Here is a 24672-nt window from a genome sequence, read left to right on the forward strand (position 1 = left end):
GGGGATTTTGTTGGGCTGGATCAATGACGAGCCCTTGTTTCTGTTGTGTAGGTATTGGGAACTCTCATGTTGGTAGCACTGAATGGACTGGGCTGGTTATGGGAGATTCGGGTGGGTTGGATGCTGGCCTACTGAAAGGGGTCCCATTTCTCCCAATGTTTCTTTTGCTTGTGGCATAGTCTGTGCATTACTCACTATGACAAATATCTATTGTGCTTAGGTAGCATGTTTGTTTAAGATGAGGGGAGAAGGTGGGAAAATGGGGTTGAGAAACTTATCAGCCATGATTGAATGGTGGGGCAGACTCGATTGGCCGAATGGCCTAATTTCTGCTCCTGTGTCTTATGGTCTTATGTAATTTGCGTCACAGCAGTGAAATATATCTTGCTGCTAAGAGTTTGTGTTTTGTGCTCTTGATTTGGAGATGGGGAGTTGTGAGGAGGGGAGGGCTCCTTGTTCTGCCAGTAGAATGACAGGTATGCCTAGGCTTGGATCCAGAATAATGATTACATCTGCTTTGGCTTCAGTCAGCTCCAGAACCTCTGCCAGATGATTTAATTGCCAATCAACTAGTATACTGTTTTCAAAGCACAACAATAAGAAAGCAAAACCTTTTTTTTCTATTTCAGCTTGAAAACTACTTTTCTAGTCTCAAAAATCCAAAACTCAGGGTAAGTTTTTTTTTTGCTCGCTTACTAAAATTATTTCAGTCAGTATGACAAGTTTACTAATTTGAGGTCAAAGAAGATTACTCTTAATCGAACATGCTTGTCTCTACCTCCTGGATACTAGAAATATAATTGTCTGAAAATGTGCAGTGTATTGCTAATCTAATTTTTTTTTTCTTCCCTCACCCCGTACCTACACTCCGAATGATAGTTGTTTAACATTTGTTACAGGAGGAACAAGAGGCAGCTAGACGTAGACAACAAAAGGAAAATAAAGAAAATAAGAGTAGTACAACAACTCCAACCAAGGTACTGTGCCATGTTCAATTTTAATTAAATAAGTTTTAGCAGTCTATCTGATCTTAAAGCCACTGCAGAAAACTATTTGGGAGTTGTAGCTTGCATCATTGAGAATATAATTATCCTTTCATGATTTATTTCAAGTTGGATCTGTCATATTATGTATGTTGGATGTCTAGCACTGCTGTTGATATGTACATCATAGCTGACTGAATACTGGATTCACAGATCAATTTAGCTTTTTAGTTTTCAATTTTTTTTCTGTATTAGAGTAAATTAAATATCGTCAATTTTGAGCCTTCCCTGAAGCGTCTTTAAACTGCTGATCCTGTTATAATTGTTAGAATAGTAGAAAATGTGGTAGGGGAAAAGAATATATATTTTACTTGGAAGCAAAAGTATGTCATGATTTTGGTTTCCTGCGGTATCAATGTATGGATGCTATTTTTTTTTTAAAAGTCTAGTAATTGTGACATTGTCATTGGCAGGATTCTGGTCCTGAGGAGGAAAAAACTGGGGTAACCGGGATTAAAAAAGCACCTTCACCTGCTAAACCACGTAAGAGTAAGATAATTAATAAAAGCAAGAGAATTGCAGTTCGAAAAAGAGGCCGCCCCAAGAAAATGAGCACTGCGATTTCAAAAAGGAATACCAAGAAAAGCCAATCTGCACTGGATCTTTTACACGCTCAGACTCTGTCGGCATCCTCACCTCAGGGTAAGTTAAACATTAGCCGTCGTTTGTTATACTTATGCATAGGCAATAAAAACCGGACATGCTGAGTATTTCCAGATTTTCTGTTTTTATACTGGATAAACGACCTTGTTTTAGCTATGCATGGTCCTGCACACTTTGAGTTGCATTGATTAAGTTAGACTGTCACCAAAAAAGGCTTCTGTATTTAGCAAAAAGCTTGCTGTATTACCTTGGTGTTCATTAAACTAAATACATTAAATCTGCAATTGATATGCTGTTGACAAGTCGGAGGTAATTATTTTGAGTTGAATAGTGGGATGCTTCATTTCTGGAGGTCCTGACAGTGCTGCTTAATTTCTAATAGCAAACAGATCTATCAATAGTACATTGTTTAGGTGAGCTAATCACCTTGGTAGCTTTTGCACAACTTAACCAACTAATTCTTGAAAGAAGTTTGTCTTTGATGTTTTGATTTTGAAAAAAGATGAATTGAAGTTTTCTTTTACTTAATAAATAGGCATTGTGCTAAATTTAACCTGATCACTCAGTGATTTATTCTGAGAGTCCAAAAGTGCCAATTTTATACAATTTGTGTTAATAGTCGTTTGGTAGTACAGAACTTGGGTATTGCCAAAAAAAAATACATTTTTTTTGTCAAAGCTTTTCATCTTGCACTCAGGACAATTTGCAAGAAAACACCAATGTCAGGGGAACAACATATACTGTATGGGAAGAGAGTGATGATTGGTTGGCAAAGGGACTCTGGTTAAGGTGTTGCCATGGAGAATGCACCAGTTGATGGTGGCTGACAGTTAACTGCCACGCATTGTTTGAATTTTAAACCAGGCAGCTTGACTCTGGTCAACCAGTGAATGACTGTTACTTACTTTGTGTACAGTTTTGTACAATTCATTTTTAAATGTCCATTCTCTCCCCAAAAATATGTGCAGATTGTTGGTGCCCACATGCAAGGATTTCCTTGTCAGAATATGGGATTTAATTTATTGCTGATAAAGATAATCATTTTTGATTTTCTGATCAGTTAGTTGTGAATAATATAATTGGTGTTGTTTTATAAGAATAAAGTAATTCTGGAAGCATAATACATGACAATAGGCACCACAAAATATTGATTGTGTATAATTCGGTTACTCATGGCCATATCCTACCACTTAAAATACTTACTTTGGCATGAAAAATACTTCCCATTTTGTATGTGTTGACCTTATTTCAAGTTTTCTAATTGCAGCGGTAGAGTTCAATATAAATTTGGCTTTGCCTGAAGTGATTTGCTTCTCTAGCCTTGCAACTATGTTTAGGAATATTGGATGATTTAGTTGAGAACACCATTTTGTCTTGAAGTCTGAATGATATTGGGGACTGCCATAAGTTTTGGGGTAATTGTAACTGAAAAACTGATAGTTTTCAAAAATCTTGAGTCTACTGCTTTTGTTTCTCAGATGCATACAAGTCACCTCATAGTCCATTTTACCAACTACCTCCCAAAGTGCAACGCTATTCACCCAATCAGTTTTTACTGGGTCCTACACCACCTGCACTACAGAAGCTGCTAGGTAAGTACAGCCGCATTTTGGCATTTGTCTACATGTAATTTTATAGCTGTTCTGACCTTTATTTATGTAAATGTAATTGCGATTCTTTCTGCTACAGTGTGTAAGCAGCACTGTTCTATGTAACGTCTGCTTGTTGCTGTTCCATGTCGTGTTCCATTTTCTACCTACTGCTATTTAAGTTTTGTTTTGAAAGATAGTCAAAACTCCCTAACTTTTGAGCCTTTATTCATTATTTTCACCTGACGCAATTGTCTAGTCCAGTTCTTGATTCAGTACCTAATCAACTTGACATAGTTATTGAAATAGTAATAGGCATGCAACTTAAATGAATGTTTGGGTCTTCAATTCAGTGTAAGAATAATTCTTTCTATTTTTATAAACATTGGGCGGAACTTTACGACCTATCCTGCTGGTGGGATCTTCTGACTTTTGAATGGTTGGTTGCATTTTACGGCCCCATCCCTCCATGACGGAGCCATAAAGTTCAACCCATTGTTACTATCCAGCTGGAATAGAAATGCTGTTATTTTTTGCTTTCACTTTAATACTTCAAAATTGGAAACGATTTAATGATAGATCTGCTTGAATAACCCTGGAATTTTGTGTTTATTGTAACTGCTTTGCTCTTGATATGTGTGAGAAAATTTATTAATCAATTTTACATCTTGCATTGCCCACTGTTGGTGAACTCCAAGTACTTTGTAGTCTCCTCTCTTTGTTGGCATCCATGTTGGCCACTTAGCCTCAACCTGTTCTAAGTTGTCCATTTGATTGGATGTTTTCAAAAGACATCTTGGATCTCTTGCATGCAAATCTGATTGCAGGCATTTAATAATGCAATTTGGGTTTCGATAGGCACTGGAGCAGGTTATTGGTGTATGAGCAGTGCACTATGGATCCTAACTTTGCCCAACCATGGGACAAGAACTGATCATTCTGAGAACTACAGGAACAGGGAGAGGTCATCAAGTATACTTGTATACATGTTGCGATGAGCAAGTTTATAAAGTAGAATTAAAACTTTACTGACTTGTCATTGTGCAGCAAGTGCGTTAAAGCTTACAGAGCTCATGTGAATTGCTGAGTTTGATCGTTACTCGGTTTCTTGGAGATTACTTGAAAGTAGTCAAAGCTGCAAATTAAATGCTTGTGCTTTTTGGTCCTGCTTGTTTAAAAAATGCCATTTTTGGTTGGATAATGTTTGAATTCTTGAATCTTATTTAGACTTAACATAGAAACATCTCAAGGTGAAATAATGCTGTAGTTATACTTGTCAGAGTGAAAAATTCTCACACTAGCCAAGTAAATTCTTAACATTTAAGCCACTAGCATTTGTAAGGACAAATAACAATGGCCTACAGATACTGACTGATTGTAACTCTTGCCACTTTGACAGCAGATTGTGAGAAACCTAGTGTTTTAAACATTCTACTTGGAAATGATGCAGTGATTAGCACAGAGCTTCCCAAACTGTGGGTCGAGACCTTCAGTGGGGTCACACGATGAAATTTTGGGGCTGATCTCTGAGGCAGCAATGGCTTTTGTGGAGCTTGGACCTGAATGTTAACAGCTGCAAGACCCCTTTAAATCCTTGCATTTATTTCTCATGGTTGGCATGGCCTTACACATCTTTGAAGCCTAAATGCTGCTGCAAAAAAGATCTGTGAAAACGTAGGCATTTCTTTTAGAGAACCCTGCAGTTTAAGCACTTTGCACCATGCTTTCTTTCTCTCTCTCTCTCTTTCTTCTCTCCCCCCCGCCCCTCTCTCTCTCTCACTCTTTCTTTCTTTGTCTCTCTCTCTCTCTCTCCCGTTCTTTCTTTCTCTTTCTCTCTTTTCTCTCTCTCTCAGCCTCAGCAAATGAAGCTGCTCCCCGGCTACTCAACTACTTTTTGTATTCCTGATTTTCACTCTGGAGTCATGCAGAGCTTAAGGCATTAAAAAGTGGCCACACCGAGGAAAAAGTTTGGGAAGCACTGGATTAGCATGTCGGATTGGCAGCCCATGTGAAATTTTTCAAAATTAATGGACTAAAAGTAGTATAGGTTGTAAATTGGGTGTACTGGTCTTTGTGCTCTAATTTTCTGTGTGGATTTCTGTTGTTTGAAGCACTGGACTGGGAACTGGGACATATGGCTTATCCCATAGTAGTTTAGCAAAAATGAGTTTTAGTGCAATTTGTGGTAATGGCTCCTTGGCAGATGATACCAAGACAAAGATGAAGCCATTTAGACATGCTACTTCTGCACTGATTTGAAATTATGTGGAAAGAGCTGGTAGAAATAAAATCCATCAGACTCCTAACACATTATTAACCAGAAACTGATGCAATGTGACAGGTCTCTGTAATGGCCAAATCAGCGGATAGACCCTTGAAGCTGAGCAACCTTCATTGACCTTGGCTGAAGATTACAGTCTACAAGGCAAAAGTATCCCCCCTTCTGTATAACCCAACTACATGGTATGCTGCTGGTAAAATTGTGTTTATTTTTGACTCAATTACATCCACCTAAATAAGGCTAGGATTGAGTACTTTACATTGCTCTCTTTTCACTTTAAACTTTACAAGAGCATGAAATGAGTCTAGAATGGGGGAGCAAAAACACAGTTCAAGAACAAGGTTTTAAGGAGATTGTCAAAAGATGGAAAGGCATATAGAACAAAAGTAGAAAATTTTACAAGACATTGTGGTTAAGTGAGTCGCTGCCGGTGGTGGATTGGAGGGATTCAGGGGCAAGTAGCTGTATCAATGCAAGGAATGGTTGTGGGGTTGGGGGGTGGGGGGGGGGGCGGTGGGGTCACAAAGATAGGGTGGAGTGAGATTCTGCAGGGATTGGCAAAGGAGGATTAAAATTTTGAAATGGGAATGCTGCAGCACTTAGCCAGTGGAGTTAAGAAAGGATGGGGATTATGGAAATGCAAGAGTTGACATGAATGAGCGTACAGGATGCAGTTGGGATAAGTTAATGCTTGTGGAGAGTTTATGCTGGGAGTCCAGCTGTGAGAACTTGGGAGAAATTCAGCTTTGAGGTCATGAAGGTGTGGATTTGGTATTAGAAGGGGAGAAAATGGGGTACAGGTAACAAATATTGCAAAGTTGGAAGGAACTGGTTGAGCTGGATGCCAGTGGACTACGCTTGTTGCAGCTTGAGATGACTGCTGGCTGGGTTAATGGACCTGAGGCTGGAGTTGTTGATTGGAGATGGAGACATGACTTCAGTTTGCCGATCTTCAACTGGGGAGAGTTATATCTCATTCACATTTTGATAAGTGCAGTTTAAGAGCATGGCAACAACCCTTGGATCAATGACGCAGGCAGAGCAGAATGTTGTCATTGCATATGTTGAAGCTGCTTTTAGAGTTTGTCATTCAGATAGCAAACTGTAGATGGCTGAAGATGTACTGTTAATTATACCAGAGGTAAATGTGCAAACAGAGGAGGAAAAGCCATTGCCAGGAATTAGTATTTTCTATTGGTTAGAGTAGAGCATGGGTCATTGTGTCAAAGATGGATTGCAATGGAAAGATATTGGAGGAGGAAGGTATTGTTTCTGTGTTAAAAGTTGAGAGGTGAAGGAAAATGAGGATGGCGAGCCATTGGTACATTCCACAGGATGCGATTTAATTTTGATTAATGGTATTTTGTGCCATGCATGAGGCAGAAGCATTATGGGATGGACATTGAAGGGGTTGTGAGAATTATTATAGTTTAAATGTGGTGATGCTAAGCAGATTCCTTTAAATCATTTCCCTTATCCATGGCTAAAAGTTAGGTTACCAGCCCCTTAGGTCTTGGACTGCGCTGCTAAATCCTATTATTAGGAATATGGCTCAATGTGATTTTTATCCTCCAATTGTTTTACTTTATTTTGTTGTATCTGCTTAGCATGTCTTGTATGGGCAGTATGGAGTGGCCCTGTCATACTACATACAGAGGCATAGAATGGTAGTATACCCACACACATTGTACTCTATCTCTTCTTAAAAGTGTGCTTTTAAGTTTAGTATTTATACAGTACTCTGAAATGTGACTGGATTTTGAATATTATTCTGCTATTAGACCTGTTTTACTTATCCTCTGTTGCTAGGTTGTTATGTTACTAATGGCTTTTCATTTGAAGCACCTATTTAAGTACTTGGAAGAGCAACTTCATACTCGTTATTTATTTAACCAACTATTTTATTGAAGAAATCCATCGCCAAGTGTTCTGGATTCACTAAAGTTCAAAATACAGTTGATGTTCTGAAAATTTCCCTCCCAAGTACATAATATTGTTTTTTTAGTTTAATGTATTTCGGTGGTAGGAATGTATTCATTTAAGAAGAAATTAAAAGAATAATGCATTAACTAGTCTTGACCAAATACAGAGTCTTTCAGGTTACAGTATCTGCAGTTCATGGCATATATGAAGACACCTCAGTACAAGACAAACTTACAGCAGTTATTGGACCAGGAAAAGGTACAATATTTGTATCATCATTAAATTCTGATCGCAGTTAAACATTTATAATGTAGTCAAAACAACAGCATATTCTGTCAGTTTTTTTAGGTGCTTTTTTTTCAGATGAGATGTTTAACATTGGGGGTTGGATGTGGTGGTTAGTGAGAGGAGGGGCAAGAGCCTGCCTTCTATTGTGGATGTAAAAAAAACCCATGACACTGCACCAAAGAGCAGGGGAGTTATCCCTAGTGTCCTGGCCAGTAATTTTCCCCGCAATCAACATCACTAAAACAAATTATTTGTTCATTTTCACATTGCTGTTTCTGGGAACTTATTGTGCATAAAAAGGCTGCTATGTTTCCTACGTTACAGTAGTGAATCCGCTCTGCCAATTTCTCTGCTGCTCATTCCCCCCGGCCTTCCCTCTTGCTCCTTGCACTCTCTCCCCCCTTGCTCTGTCTCTCACTCAGCCCTTTTTGCCCCTGTTTTATTTCCCCCTGACTCTTGAGCTCTATGAATTTATTTATCAGTTATGATTGAGCCTCTCTCAGGTACTTCCTGCAAAAGCTAAAACTTCTTGATATCAGATTTGATGTAGCAGCTGTAGGATGAACAATGAATCTGGTTTCCATTGGAATGTTCACTACAAATGACATTTGAAATAACAGTGTTAACTTAGAGTTCACTCTTAAAATTATGGCATGAACAAAAATTGAGGATTTTTCAAAGTAAATCAGTGGAGGAACATAGAGATAAAAACAAAAAAACTGCGGATGCTGGAAATCCAAAACAAAAACAGAATTACCTGGAAAAACTCAGCAGGTCTGGCAGCATCGAGAGTCCAGAGGACTCGAAACGTCAACTCTTTTCTTCTCCGCCGATGCTGCCAGACCTGCTGAGTTTTTCCAGGTAATTCTGTTTTTGCAGTGGAGGAACATTGTAGTTTCATTTTTGGGTTTAAAATAAAAGCATTTTAAGTTTAGCACTAAACCCTTAACATGATCTCTAAATTGGAATAAATACATCAATTGCAATGCTAAGTTTGAATTTGAGAAAATGCATTCCTATAAGGTAGCTGTTAACAAAATGTAACCTCTTTGTTTGCAGTTGAAGAATATGCAGTTGACCGGAACAGCACAGCAGTTGTTTAGGCACTGTCAGACACAGAAAGAAGAAGTCCGCCTTCTTTTTCAGCAAAAACTTGAAGAGGTATAAACTATGTGGCCACATCTGTAAAGCATAAAGCTACTGATTGAGGGCTGCATTCCTCTGAACTTAGAATTTATTTTCCCTTTTATCAGTAAAATAGAAATTCATGTTTCAAGTGAAACCCTTCCTGGAGTTGTGAGGAAGAAGCATGGCCATGCATCGCTGGCATTTTTGTTATTGTTTGCTTTGTTTTCATTGTACACAGTAACTTACGTTGTGCTGCTGTTATCTCTGGTTTTGTGCCGTTCTCTAGCTGCTCAAAAAGTGGTCATGATTAAAGTTTTCAAGGTTAATTCGTTTGTCATTCACTTCCCCTTTATAAAGTAGGACTTGGAGTTCTTAGACAAGATATCGAATGCTTGCTAATATCGCAGTTGAATGGTTGATGTGCTGAGTGGGGTGGCATCCCTCTTTTTGGGGAACAGTTGTGAAATACTACATAGTAATTCAATGCTGAAAACAGTGGCCTGGACTTGGCAGTCACTGATGAAGGAATGGTGCTCACTGTTCACCTTCACGTCTGCTTGAGGGAGTTCTTATGGAATTTAGAGTTGAGACGGCCTCCAACTGGTGCCTGTTTCAGCACAGCTCCCTCCACAGGGAATTTATGAGCAGAGCACTTCAACCAATCGGATTAAAGAATCCTGATTGAGGCATGTAGATTTTAAAGGAGTACTATTTAAGAAATAATACAATTTTAATAGTGTTTGTCTGTAATGTAAAGTGGTGTTCGCATAAAATCATAATCAAAGGAAAGCTGATTACATTTTCAGTGGGGCATGTGATTTGCCTAGATCATGCCAGCCTCAACCATTTTTGTCAATCACATGTTCTTTATTTCTCCATGCCCCCTCTGTATACACATGAGCCACTTTTAGTCCAATTATTTATTGACCATAACATGTGTTTACTGATTTCAATAATAAGGGCTACTAATTCTGGTGGTTGAGACAGGGCATTTCATTGCCTCGTCTATGGTCTTAGCCAGTTTTACTGTTAACTGAAATCGCTGATGTGCCAATTAATTACTGATCATCAGATATGTGCAGATTTTAAACTCTGCCTTAATCGAATGATATAAAGTACAATTGAAAGACAGGGATTCCCTTAAATATTTTGCCAGGTGTTTCTGCTGTACTATGTTGCTTCAGATGTGTTTAGATTCACCAATCAACAGGTTAATTTTCAAAAAGTCAAAAATGTGATTCAGAATTTGAAAGGAAACAATTTTTTGTTTGGAAAAACAATTAAACAGCGATAATGTGCATGTGTATGAATTGTAGCAAGGAATTGACAATGGTATCCTAAATTGTGGAATGTTTTATATTTATATTTTGGCCAACTTTTTTTTTTCCAGTTGGGTATAAAGGCCATGACATTCAATGATTTACTCCAAGCACAGAAAGAGATCATCGCTCACAACAGGCAGCTAAAAGAACAGACAAAGCAGCTGGAAAAAGATAATGGTGACCTCAGGAAACATAGTCTACAGCTGGTAATTATTTAATGGGTTTGGAGTGGGGTGTAATTAAAAACATGGCATTTTTGAATCCTGTTGCAGGCTGAGCTGCTTGACCTCTTGTCAGTTGTAATTAGGCATGTTATAATAGAAGTTATTGCAAGATTTAGCTATGAAGTATTTTTTTAAAAGTCTTGAATTTATTAATGTTTTTGCCTTGTGATTATGGTTTATTTAAGAATTTTTATTATAGGGTTTTAAGGAATGCAATGAAGTATCCATTTTTTTTCCAGTTATGATTGTCATCAGTTTCTTATGAGCTGCTGAGTAGAGATGTGCTGTATTCCCTGTGAGGGGAAAAAAATGAACAAATTATTGTTCTGTTCCCATGCAGCTCCTCAAAGCCAGTTAGTGGTCTAGCTAGAAATGAAGGATTGGTTTCCACATGTAGCATTTCTAAGGACAAGTGACTCAGAAAAAAGGCCTCAGTTAAAGCAGTTTGGAGATACTGTAATTTTCAGATTATGAAGAATCTTGGAATATGAACATTTTTACTTGCATGAGGGATAATTAAAAGGTTTTTTACTTGGATCCTAAATGTTACAGCTGAAAGCACGATGTGAAGAGCTAAATTTGGATTGGTCTTCTCTGTCTTTGGACAACCTACTGAAGGAGAAGCAAGCCTTGAAAAGCCAGATCTCAGAAAAACAAAGGCACTGCTTAGAGCTTCAGGTAGGATAGCAACAAGCTATTACTCTAGACTAATTTTCTAAAACCATAAGTTTAAAGCTTTGACAGTTTGGTTTCCTTGTGTAGGCAGAGTCTCCTTTAGATGAACCTAAAATTACACACCTGATTGTAAATTTAAATAAAGGCCACCTTTTAGTAAAGTTGTCAGTCAGATATGAGAAAGACGGATCTGTAATACATCAAGACACAATTGATGATTGATCAATCAGCTTGCCTCATTAATGTGCTAGGGAGGAAAGGTGGACCTTTAGCTAGGAGATGAGATTTTTTTTCTATTCAACTCTGATGTACCCTTTAGGTATATCTGCTAAGGGTGCTTCTGGCTGGAGAAGCAGTGAGAAGCTTCACCTTGCTGTGTACACTTGATTTATATTAGGTTAAATGCAACAGTGCCCTTGCACATGCCAGTGGGTCCCAAGCGGTGACTGTTTTGAATCTGTTCCTAAACTCCTGGGCTTAGTTATGTCCTTAAGGGGAAAGAGCACATGCTCAATAATATAGCAAACAAGCCCTACCTTTGTGCACTTCTCAGTACTTTTGTTTGGGGCCTGTTAAGCAGTTGTATTTTCTTGTATCTGCTAGACACGGGCTGACAAAAAAAGCTAATGGAAATTGGCCGAACTTCTATTACACAAATATGTTTTTATTTAAATTGAGATTTTGTACCTATTGGATTGGGAGGAGATTTTATTTTGTGTCTGATGGTGCTTGTCTTATAATTAAAATGCCTGAACCCTTTCCCTCTTAGTTAATCTTGTGCATGCAGGTTAGAATTTGGTGAAACTGTTTCCCTTTTAATAGCCACCATTAAACTTAGAACCTAACAGGTTTAAGCTGAGCACAGAAGCAATAAATCATTTATTTAAATGTATTGAGTAACTTCTTGAATAAATTACTCAATAGCTCAGATATTTAATGTTATTTAATGATATTTTGTGGTCAACTTGATAAGATTGCCAGTCCTGCAAATATTAAATTTGCCACTTGTTGCCCATCATCAACCACTCGATCATTGCATTGGCTAAGAAGCAGGTAATATTTTTGTGTTTCTCTTTCTGTTAACCTGCAACAATGTAATTTCTCTGTGCAAGCCACTGCTTTGCAGTTGAAGCTAGCTGTTTTGCAGTGTCATGTGAAATTATGCTGTGCACTTAGCCCAAATGAAAATTTATTGAACAGTGCTGAAATTCAGTTTGCTTATGATTCATTTAGCTGTCAAAATAAAATATGGCTACTTTTATATTGGTATCAGTGGACATTGTACATTATCTGTGAACCAACTGTTGCACAACTGCTGGCAATATCAATGTGAACCAGTTGGATTCTTAAAGGGTGGCATCCAGAAACACATTTTTATTGAGACTTATGGACGTTGGCATTATCAAATCCAGAATTACGCAATATCAAGGCCACTGATATAAAATTAAGTTTTGTATCATTTGCTTGGAACTATCTTCCAGATGTAAAAGGATCATTTATTCCATTGCATTGTTTTGTGTGAAAGCACTTTTATTATAGGTTATAATAATTGACCTGTAGAGTGATTAAATTGCCTATCTCTCTTAGGCATTTACATAAAATATGTTTTTCAGATTGATCTGAAAATGAAATTCAGCATTTTTTTACAGTTCATTTCTAAGGAAAGAGTTTATGGGGCTGGTAATATGCCTCACATAAAGTGCAGCTGACAGTATCTGGATGCTGATGGAATTTAGCTTGCTGTCAAAAACTTTTTTTAAATGAAGCTTCCTGAGTGCTTGCACGGACTTTAGATATGAAACTGTACATTGTTAATTAAGAGCTTAGCAAGATGGGATTTAGAATATTACTGTTTTCCATCTTTCTTGCCTCCCTGGCGTCTTTAGATAAGCATTGTGGAGTTGGAGAAGAGTCAACGGCAGCAAGAGCTAATACAACTTAAGTCATATATGCCATCAGATGATGTATCTCTTCAGCTGCGCCACAAAAACAAAAATTATGAGATGGATACAGAAAGAAACAGATATCAGCTTGAGATCGAATGCCCTAAGATTCCAATGGCAAACCTGAATGGCTTGAGCCCCGAACTCTCTATTAATGGAAGTGCAACACCTTTTGAAATTCACAATTCTGTAAACCGCCCTCCTTCCAAATCACAAAACGTGTACAACACTCTGTTTCCAGACCAGGAGAATGGACTGTGCATCCCAAACCTTATGAGTAAACACAAAGCAGACAGATTACAAAGTCACACTCTCCCTGACTACACCAGGTTTTCTCCTGCCAAAATTGCACTTCGTCGACATTTGAACCAAGATCATACTGGAGGTGAAAAGCTTGTACATGAAGTACAAGTGGCCTGTGCTCAGAGGTCAGTGACAGATGCTATTTCAAAATGTTAAAGCAAAGTAATGTTACAATAAAGTGTTTTGGACTCCTCCCAACAAACAAGTGACAAATATTTCCCCGGAGGGATATAATTATTGCTTAGCTGATACTAAAGAAATTTTTGTTTTTGCTTGATGTTGAATTGGTAAATCTAAGTGTTTATTGGGTGGATTTTCTAGTTAAGTTTTGATAGTTTGACCTTCTCGAAAACTGGCACTTAATTTCAATTTAAAAAACTTGATTCTTGTTGTGCAATTCTAACAATATGGTAATTGTGGTTAGCTGTGGTCCATGAAGGGCCATGGGTATCTCTCTCCATTAGAGAGTGACAATTGGTTTTTGAGGGGCAACGCTCGACACCAAATCTGGGGCAAGACAAGGAGGCAGACCTCCATAAACTACCAGAAGAATATGATCAAACAACAAAAAGACCCAGGTATAATTTATCAAGGAAACACAGATGAGTAGTAGTAGATAAACTGGAAAAATAATTTTATTCCTGACTAAACCCAGGAGGCCTCAACTTCATGAATTATGCTAGTGGTAGATTTGTCTGTGCGCTGTTCAGTCCATAGTTAAAATATTTCATTCGCAAGGCCAGTCCACAAAAAAACAGTACTGTTCTGTCATATTGTAAACCAGGGATAGAAGGAATCTAAATTTAAAATTCCAAAGAGAAATACATACCAGCTAGTGACCATCTTATTGGGCTCCAAGTCAACACTCGTCTTGCCACAAAGCAAGCTGCTGCTAGGCTTTGGAATGCATCAGATTCAGGAAACCTGTTGTTCTCAACCATCCTACATGCAAAGGATGGTGGAAATTTCAAGCTGTCTATCACAAATTGCAGTTGGTCAGTCAATTGTTCATTTAAAATCTGAGATTGGTATATTTCTGTTAACTAAAGGTATTAAGGGGATGTGGGGCAAAGGTGGGTGTATGACGTTAGATTGGAGATCAGCCATGATCTCATTGAATGGTGGAATAGGCTGGAAAACTGAAAGGTTTAGGAGTAGGCTAATGTTATAGAGATTTAATGAAGGATATCAAATATAATTTATTTTGTTCCTTTAAGTGCATATTTATACAATCAGTTTAAACTCTGTTACGTCAAAGTGAAATTGGCTGATGTATTGCAGGATTGAAAACCTAAAAGAAACTGGTCTCCCACATCATAGTCCAGGAGTTCCAAATGGTGTTCAGCATGGTTCAGGTGAACAACAGCAACCTTTGTCCCCAACATCCCAGCAGATGACATGTGAGAAAAGCGCAGAGAAGGTATTAAGAGTACGGTGTTTAGAATTTTGTTTTTTTTTTTGTTGCAGATTTATAAAGTGTATACATTGTGAAGCAATTTATACTATTTTTTTTTTACAATTAACTCCATGTGTCTTCTATTAAGCATTTGAATTCCATCTGTTTCTGCTTTGCCTATTATTACATCCTCGTTCTTTCAACTCCGTCTATATTAGGATTTAAACAATTCTCTCATGGGCGGGTAATACCCTGGTAAACCTGAATTTAGTCATAAAATGTGGAAGCTGATTCAGCCTGACCTCAGTTAAGAGGTATGTTGTTACATATAAAGGCATGTCACTTGAGATGAAAGGAGGAGGAAATGATGACGCAGTTCTTCTTCTTGAGTAGTTGCATCATCTTTGGTTGGTGATAATCTGTCTTAATCTGTTCTTAATGGAGAAAAGGTCAGGCATGACTGTTAAATCTCCTGGAAGGAGTATTGACCATGGCTCAAAACAGAGATCTTTGCTTAATCCAGGCCTGATAGACAATTATGCGCCTCTCTAAAGGCACTGCAGTATTATCACAGGGAACAGCTATTGGCATCCTAAAGAAGTTAAATTGCTTGTAATGGTGTAGGGTTTTTGGACAAGCCTGATTTGAACTGATTTTCAATTGCTTGGTTTCTTGAAAACACATTGTTTTGGTGTGAATTTACAAACAAGTCAGAAAGGCAGCCTTTCAAGCAAGAATAGCTCTGTACAAAAGCCAAGTCCTTGTTCCATTAGGAAACAGACTTTCCAGCTGCAAGTCAAGGAGGAGGTAGGGTCTGCACATGCACAAAGTCATGTGGTACGCCAAACCTGCTCCCACCTAGGCCTGGTGTGGCAATGCTTATCATTGTTTTTTTCCTCTGGCCTTTGCTTCCTCTGGGAGAAACAAAATAAAATCTTTGGCAATTTAGAAAAGATCACTAAGGAAATTCTTCACTAATTCTTGATGACAATCAAGCAAGTTCTAGAAGCCCATGCTTATTCATATTTGTAATCCCGGATACCTCATATCACACCTTATCAGTTGAGATGCTTTCCTGTTAGAAATTTGTTCATCCACCATTTTGAAGGATTGTTGCGAATCCAAACACTAGGTGTCTTCGGAAATATGTGGCAGAGGGTGATAAATCTGTGCAAATAATCACTTATTATCTAACTCTTCATGCCTCCTAGTTGCCCCATTTTTATCCATCTGAAAAAGCCTATCCACTGAACCATAATCTATTCCCTTCATCAGTTTAAGTAGTTTAAGCTTAACTCTTCTAAGGTGACATTTGACTAATGAGAATAGCCTCATCATTTAAAGCCTATCAGGATAACTAAGAGTTCCAAGAGGTAGCTACTCCAGATACTTGATTTTGGTTACCCTCCTTTGTACTTTCTCTTGCACTACAAAATCACCACTAAGTGTGGAAATCAAAACTGGGCATGCTATTCCAAATGAGGCTCTGAAAGCTACCAAAACTGTGATTTGCAGAATAAATCTCCCTGTTCTTTCAGCACACTTGAGCAAATGTTAAGTCCAAAACCAGCATGGAAATGGCTTAATCCTCACCTACAGCCATTTCCACATGTATTCATAATTTAGTTTCTAACTACAAAACTGGCATCAGCTTCTCAACTGATTTCTGATTGGTAGTAGTCGAGCAATCTGGGATTAAGTTTTGTTTTGTTCATGGGAAGTGGATGTCACTGGAAAGGCCAACATTTGTTGCCCATCTCTAATTGTCCCTATGAAGGTGGTGTTGAACTACCTTCTTGAACTGCTGTAGCCTGTGGTGTAGGTACACCCATGATGCTGTTAGGGAGGGTGTTCCAGGATCTTGATCTAGCCATCGTGAAGGAACAGTGAAAAAGCTCCAAGTCAGCATGGTGCATGACCTGAAGGGGAGCTTGCAGGTGATGGTGATGCCTTGCGTCTGCTGCCCTTGCCCTTCTATGTGGTAGAAGTCGTGGGTTTAGAAAGTGCTGTTGAAGGAGCCTTGCTGAATTGCTGCAGTGCAGTTTGTATGCTACTTTGTTCTGGTGGTGGAGGGAGTGAATGTTTAAGGTGGTGGATGGGGTGCTGATCAAGCGGGCTGCTTTGTCTTGGATGGTGTTGAGCTTCTTGAGCTCAGGGGAAATGGAGAGTATTCCATCACACTTAACCACTTGTGTTTAGTACAAGTTACTTTCTAAAGCTAAGATACTTTGATAAGTAATTTTTGCGATTCCTCATACAACTTGCAAGTTTGTCAAGAAACTGCAATAATCCAAAGTGCTCTTTGGAATTCCCATTTGAACCTTGAATTCTCGACTAGAATACATTTCAGGGAAATAACAGGTTGGATCTATCCATTTAAAATGGGGTGAAGTAAAAGTTGATGGATATTTAATTTTGTAGACAGACCTTGAGGAGTTGGGAAGTGAGTTACTTGCCACAGAATTCCCAGCCTCTGACTTCCTGTAGATGCAGTATTCATATGGCCGGTCCAGTTCAGTTTCTGATCAGCGGTAACCCCAGCATGTTGATGGATGAGGAATTCAGCGATGGTAATTCCATTGGAATGTCAAGGGGAGATGGTTAGCTTCTCTCTTGCTTCAGATGGTCATTGTCTGGCACATGTGGCACGAATGTTATTTGCCACTTTGCCACAACCTGAATGTTGTCCAGGTCTTGCTGCATGCGGGCATGGACTGTTGCAGTATCTGAGGAGCTGTGAATGGTACTGAACACTATGCTATCAGCTGCGAACATCTCCACTTCTGACTTTATGACACAGGGAAAGTCATTGAAGAAACAGCTGAATATGGACCTAGGACACTACCCTGAGGAACTCCTACAGCGAGGTTCTGAGGCGGAGTTGATTGGTCTCCAACAACCACAACCAACCTCTTTTGTGCTAGGTATGCCTAAACCAGTGGCGAGTTTTACCAGATTTCCATTGACTTTAATTTTGCTAGGGCACTTTGGTGTCATATTTAGTCAAATGCTGCTTTGATGTCAAGGACAGTCACTCTCATCTTGTGTCTGAAATTTAGCTATGTTTGAACCAAGCTTGTAATGAGTCTGGAGTTGAGTGGCCCTGGTGGAAACCAAACTCATCATTGAGCAGGTTATTGCTTGATACATGCCAATTGATAGCTCTGTCAGCAACACTTTCCATCATTTTGCTGGCAGTAATTGGCCAGATTTGAATTTGTCCTGCTTTTTGTTGGCAGGACAAAGCTGGGCAATTTTTCACATTCAGGTGATGCCAGTGTTCAAGCTGTACTGAAACAGCTTGGCTAGAGGCATGGGCTAGCCCTGGAACATGTCTTCAGTACTACGGGTGGGATGTTGTCAGTTCCCATAGCTTCAGCTGTAACCACTGCATTCCACCATTTCTTGACATTATGTGGAATGAATCACATTGGCTGACGACTGGCATCTGTGAAGCTAGGTACCTTGGGAAGAGGTAGAGGTGGATCATCCACTCAGCACTTCTGACTGAAAATGGTTGCAAATCCTTCAACCTTGTCTTTTGCACTGATGTGCTGGGCTCCCCATTTGAGGGTGGGAATGTTTGTGGAGCCTTCTCCTCCTGTTCGTTGATTAATCTTCCCAGGAGTATGGCAAAAGAAATTTCAGCAGGAAAACTATCTCTCGATGATGCCCTTGCTCCTTTCATGAAGATGATTTAATAATCCTAAAGCAGCTCAACAAAAAAGAGAACCTATGATGGATAACATAATGATTCAATGTCCTGGTAGTCTACAAAAGCTTTTTTGAAGAAATAAGTTGTTTGTTCCAGTTTTTTCAATTTATAAAGATATTTTAGATATGTTTCAATTTAATATTTCCAGAGCTCCAAGTAATGCACTTACTTGATTTTTAAAAATGAACAATTTTTAAATGGCCCTGCAATATGTCACTCTTATAGGTCTGTAACATTTTCTTGATGTTGACTGCTTTCGTACTTCATGATGCAAAATTCACTGAGTTTTGACTGGTTCTAGCATTTAGTTTTTCCGTGTGGTCTGGATATTAAAAGGTAAAATTTGTTCTGCTTTCCATTGATGATAGTTATTCATACTCTGACCATGACCCTTGTTGAAAAGAAAATTTATTTTCCAGCCAAGATAGAACTGATAGTTTACCAGACGCAATTAGTTATGAAACTAGGAATATTCCAGGTGTCTTTACTAGCTCATTCCCATGTTGAATAGCAGTGAATGCCCTAAATAGAACTGTTGAGTTGCAAACAGCCAAAACTGAGTGACTGGACTCCCAAGACTTAGTGCGTACAGATCTGCAGTTACAATTCAGTGTTGCCATCCCTGCTGCTTCACCACTCTGTGTATTGATAAGCAATGAATTTGTACTAAATTGACCTTTGCACCCTACACTTTGTGCTTTAATGAAAAAGTGAGGCAGGACTAATAGGAAATGTTTAATGTAGAATCTTTGAGTGCTCATTCCCCTATAATACAATTAGGATCTATGGCCGCAATTCTTGAACCATCTATGTAACTACTGACATAGATGCTGTATTTTCCAGAAGTCAGTGAGATGGTTCTATTACAAATATCCAGAGTCCTATTGTATTAATTTAATCCTTTACACATTCAAGGTACACAATTTCATCAAAACTGCAGCCATTTCAAATACTCAAATAGTCTTGCAAAACCTTTTCCATTTGCTATTCGTTTGCATGTTTGAAGTAGATCAGTGTTGATTGGTTTTATGAAAGGCTGTATTGTGATTTATTTGCATGTCCATTCTTTGAATATTGTTTTTTTTTTCCCTGCAGCTTTCTAAAGATGGCAGCAAAAGTCCAGTTAATAATTCTGAAACCATAACCAGCCTACCAATCAGTATTCCACTGAGCACTGTTCAACCAAACAAATTGCCTGTCAGCATTCCCCTGGCCAGTGTAGTTCTGCCAGTCCGTGCTGAAAAAGTTGTAAGTAATATTTGAATAAATTTGCAATATTACAAGTGGTAGAATTAAGAATTTTTCAATTGACTAAAATAAATTTCCATGTGCAGTCTCATCTTAGTAGTTCAATGTCCTGTCTAGTTTTAAAAACAGATTGTGATTCCAGTAGCTGTAACATTATCACTTATCTTGCCTCCCATTTCCCCCATCCACCCCTATTCATTGCACCTATTCATGCTCAATTGCTGCTACTGTTCCAAATCCTGAACTGCTAGTTTCTTGTCGGCCTTACATAGCTTCACTTTGGGCATTTTGAGATGAGGTCTGTATGGAATGGATTGCTGCTTCATTCACCAGTCCTGTCTGTACCTCAAGCCTCCAGAGAGTAATTTCTATTTTCCTCTGTGTCTGTTCTTTCTCTGACTCAGTCTCTTTTGGTGACATCATCTACAAGCCGGGTTTTCATTAGCTAATAATGCATAACTTCACCTCGCCTCCATTACTGTTGACTCTACTGAGACTGCTATCCTTCCTAACAGCTTATTTGAGTCAACATTTCCTTTACCTGAATGTTGGCAAAACTGTGGTCATGCTTTGCCTCACTTCAGCCACTGGCACCAGCTCTCCATCTGCTTTAATTGGTCCAAAAGATGTAAACCTTGGTATGCTAACTTGACTGTGAGCTGATCTTGCTTTTCATCCAGCGTGCGTTTTTCCATCTCTGGCAACCCCTTCTTCTGTCCTGCTTCTCCCATGGCTGCTAAAACCCTAATTTGCACCATTAGTTAGAAAATTTAGCTTTCAAGTTCTCCCCACTAATTTTCCATTTTTCACATATCATGAATGTCAATTATTGCAGAAATCCAACAAGTTCTTCCTTCTGCTGATGTTCCTTTGTGCTCATTGCTTTAATTGTGCCTAAATGCTCTGGCTCTCTCCGATATTGATTTCTAAGCCTTTCTCCTCATTTTTTTATATCCCTATGTAGCTTCATTCCACCTTACACCAGCAATTTTCTCCAGGTATTTGTTCTGTCATTGGAGGTAGATTTGAAACTATTTTGACTTGTGTCTCTGTGAAAGCTCATTGCTCCTTAGCTATTCAACCTTGTGTCGTCTCCTCCTCACAATCACCCAATCTTTTATACACTGGTGTCAGTGCCCATCTTTTCGACTTTCCGTGTGAACCAACCTAAGCAAATGCAAATTGTTGCCAATTTAAGTTATTTGTCCTTGGCCATCGCTCTAAGGTAGCCTGTCCTGACCAGGTTATATTGGAGAAAAATGAGCATTTGTGAGTGTTACTTCCAAAGGAACTAAATATATTTTTTATACCAAAGTTTCTCAAGTTTTTGGGAGATGGAGCTGCAGTGGAGCTGAGTCCTGATCATTCAGGGAATGCAAAGAACATGCCAGCAGGAGGTATATCTCGCCAACGGGATAAGTTCAGAAAGGGCATGATGGTCGGTTGAGAAACGAGAGCAAAATGCAAGTTCAGGATTCAGCAGGTGTAACCTTAGAGGAAGTCTGACCCTGTGGTGATAGGGGAAGGGAGGAAGTGGCAGAGGCAGCTGATGACAGTCTTCATTGTAATGGCAAAGCCTGTGAGCTCTTTGCATTTGTTGCCAGTGAGTGCAAATAATGTTGTTGAATCTCATCTTAAAAATATAAACGAGCAGAATTAAAACAGCTATAGTGACAAAATTGGTGAAGTATTCTGGGTTGGCGCTATATCTACAACAATAATTATAAAATAACACTTGCATAGGAGTTTGGGGTGTTGGTGTGCTCACTGGATATGAATCTCTAAAATGGGTTTTAGCAATAAGTTTGGAACCACCGTTAACCAAAACATAATACAGGTGACATTCCGACTGAGCTCTCATCCTCATGACTCTAGAGAGCAGCATGGGAGCTTGGTTTAGACACATCGGACAAATAATGCTTTTAAATCCTTCATTCACTCAATGAATTAAAACTCTGTAATACTCAACAATTTAGTAGTTCTTGCATTTCATGGTTCTTGGTTTTGGTGCAGATTGCTTAAGTTTTTGGCAGGAGGCAATATCAAATATTAATTTTCTTGAGTTTTATTTTGGTCCAATCATTTGCTTTTGTAGGAATATCAGTTTAATTTCATGTCTTTTACAGAGAAGCACACCCAGTCCCATTCACGTTTCAAATCGTGATTTATCAATGCTTGACAAACAATATGGTGCTACCTATGGAAATGTGGCTGGAAATAAACCACAGTCTTTGGCTAACTCAGGTACTTGTATTTTTGATTTTGAATTGTAGTTTACGTGGAGCAGGTTACATTTGCATTTGATTAAATAACCATTAAAATATCATTGATAGGTTGGTTAGATCAGAACTTCTAATTTATCTTGAAAGTAATGTGAATGTTATACCCTTGATGTATCTTAAATACTTAGTCCGTTTTTATTATGGTGCCTTTGTTGTATCTCATCGTGCTATGGTTGTAATAAATTATTGGCAGTGGGGAATTTCATAAAATTAAAACGTTACCTTTTCAAAAATATCATTTGAGGTGTTTATATAATGCCTGCAAATTCCAAGTGTTTGAAGCTAAGTGTGTTAGAATGTAAAATAGAGAATCTGTGAATGTCTAGTATTATATTTTGGGTCTTCTATGTGGTTGTGAATGAAAATGGATATACCATGTAATTGAGAAAAAAAATCAATGTTGGTATTTTGGAAAAGTTTTTACTTTGTATTAAAATGAAAAACACACATGCCAAGCAACAATAAAAAGTGGATGGTAAATTTTTATCGAAGCTAGTGTCGTTACAGTGTGATTATTGTTTTGCAGGTTTTTGTTACTCAGCTGGCTCTGTGGCGGTCAATGGAGTCCATTCTGGCTCTCCCATCCAGTCAGTGCTCAATAGTCATGACAAGACACTATTAGAAGATTCTGATTCCACCAGTGTAGGTATCCTTGCCAACAGTTCAGTCTTGCAGAGCATAAACCCACAGCATCCAACAATGCACCTGATGCACTCTCGAAATTCTGAACAAAATTCTCCAACCACTCAACATTCAGGCAGCCCAAGGCTGTCTAGCTCTCAAAATCCAGCGACCAGTTCTCCAAGCATAGGTGGGGTTTTACAGTATGCGGACACACAAAAGGCCTTCTCGGAGGTAATCAAAAAAGATCTACAGCCAGACCAAGGTGCCTCGGATCAGGAGAATGAATCCAAACGCAGAATAATATTTTCCACTGCTAATGGTGGAAATATAAAGCAATCTACTTTAAATAAACAGGCCCCTATTGCTTCAGCCATCAAGTTGGAATCTGGACAGACAATGTCACAAGAAGGAAAAAAGAAGGGCAGAAGAAAACGTTCTTCTTTGACGTCCAATTTAAATGCAGGCAGCTCTCCTAAACGGAAATCCCTCCTTGCTGCACTAGGACTTTCTTCAGGATCTCCTTTGAATATTAGTTCCATGGTAAGTGATTTGATTTATTCCTATCTTAATGATTATTTTGGAAGGGAACACTTGTTTTTGACTTCAAAGCCTATCTGAATACCCTTAGATATTGTACCGCAGTAAAAATGCCATCATATATTCCTCAGTGGATGTTTACACCTTAACATGGTTACTACAGTAAAAATAGGGCTGTACAGATGAGCCAGTTCATTTTTTAAAAAAACTATACATATATTCATTCTTCAGTCTCTGTTGAAGTTATCTTGGAATACTGCCTTGTTTAAGAAAATTTGTGCCATAGTCAAATGCAATCTTTTCTCCATATGCTGTGTTATATCTCTGTCATTAACCATGTTTTTTGTTAGATGATAAATTTTCCTCTGTTCCTTGCCAACTGAAGAAGTTCTATTTTGGAAAAAAAGTCGCTTTCTTGAATTTAGTATAGGCTGTAAACCCATGTTCTCACAGTTTAGTGGATGCCATCCTGTATCACGGGCTGTTCCGGTATGCCTTGATCTCGACCTCTATTGACTTGAGCCCTGCTGGTGTTGGTTCACAACCGACCACAGCTTTAAAATTTAATTAGAAATGTAGTTTGTCTGACTAACAGTTGGCTAAAATCTGATTGCTCATTTTATGTATGTATGAGGCCTTTTGATTTATGTTTTGGCTATAACTGTCAGTTACTACTGGTTCAGCTTTGGCATCACCAAGTGCAGAAGTCCCAGTACTTGGTCAAGCTGCCTACTGTGTGTAGGTGTATTGCTGAAAGACAAGCTTATGCTTGCTTCTGAGGACCACGAGGAAAGAAAGCTCATGATAGGAAGGCTATCAAACCTAGAGGTGTGAATGTATATGGATGCAGTGCTGACATAGCACATTGGAATGCTGCACCTAAATATGGTGAATACAGCTTCCAGGGAAACCTTGAGCATTTTCAGAGTCCCTAAAATATTGACTGCAACCAACATTGTTCAAGACAATGTATTTGGGACGTGATTTTTATTAATGTTTTTTGCCTAATCTATATTTTTAGAGTTTTATATTAAACTAACTTTAAAACCATCTTCGCTTGCTTGTCTGTCTTGTTCTTCGAGGTTCCCACTGTTCATTTTTGCTGCTGAGGCTGGCATTTGAAATGAACCTTGTTTAGCTTCACTGAATAAAGCTGAGGTTTTTGAAGCCAATTAAATGAATGCCACAACAGTGATTGGCTTCATCTGCAACAATGTTAGAAACATTCAGCCATTTTCATTCTAACAACTCTAACCCCTGTTCCCTTCTTCCTTTTGTGAAGAAGAACTTCATGATATCAGTCCTATATCTGTCTTTTATTAGTTTGGACCTGAGAGCCCTTGGCCTACTCCCACTGTCAAATTTATAATGGTCTCTAGATTAACCTTACTATCCTATTAATACTAAAATCACCTCTCAACACATCAAAAGCCATGTCTGTACTGGTTTTTCTTGTAATTTGGATCTCTGACACTAGGGATACAAACATACAAATTAGGAACAGGAGTAGGCCACTCACCCCCTCGAACCTGCTCTGCCATTCAATAA

At 38.6% G+C, this 24672-nt stretch overlaps 1 protein-coding gene across 6 annotated transcripts in view; it reads left to right on the top strand.

Moving 5' to 3' along the window:
• Positions 1-24672, top strand: part of dot1l (DOT1-like histone H3K79 methyltransferase) — a 110460-nt gene that overhangs the window by 51382 nt on the left and 34406 nt on the right. For all 6 annotated transcript variants that reach the window (XM_041204047.1, XM_041204051.1, XM_041204048.1 and 3 more), the window contains 13 exons: positions 630-671; positions 900-977; positions 1457-1685; positions 3125-3238; positions 7606-7697; positions 8787-8888; positions 10246-10383; positions 10954-11079; positions 12963-13447; positions 14604-14742; positions 19529-19681; positions 21808-21925; positions 22490-23127. In XM_041204047.1, coding sequence (XP_041059981.1) covers positions 630-671; positions 900-977; positions 1457-1685; positions 3125-3238; positions 7606-7697; positions 8787-8888; positions 10246-10383; positions 10954-11079; positions 12963-13447; positions 14604-14742; positions 19529-19681; positions 21808-21925; positions 22490-23127 — 2454 coding nt within the window. The remainder of the gene's footprint in view (positions 1-629; positions 672-899; positions 978-1456; positions 1686-3124; positions 3239-7605; positions 7698-8786; positions 8889-10245; positions 10384-10953; positions 11080-12962; positions 13448-14603; positions 14743-19528; positions 19682-21807; positions 21926-22489; positions 23128-24672) is intronic.

This window comes from Carcharodon carcharias, chromosome 14 (assembly GCF_017639515.1).
Source record: "Carcharodon carcharias isolate sCarCar2 chromosome 14, sCarCar2.pri, whole genome shotgun sequence".
NCBI lineage: Eukaryota > Metazoa > Chordata > Chondrichthyes > Lamniformes > Lamnidae > Carcharodon > Carcharodon carcharias.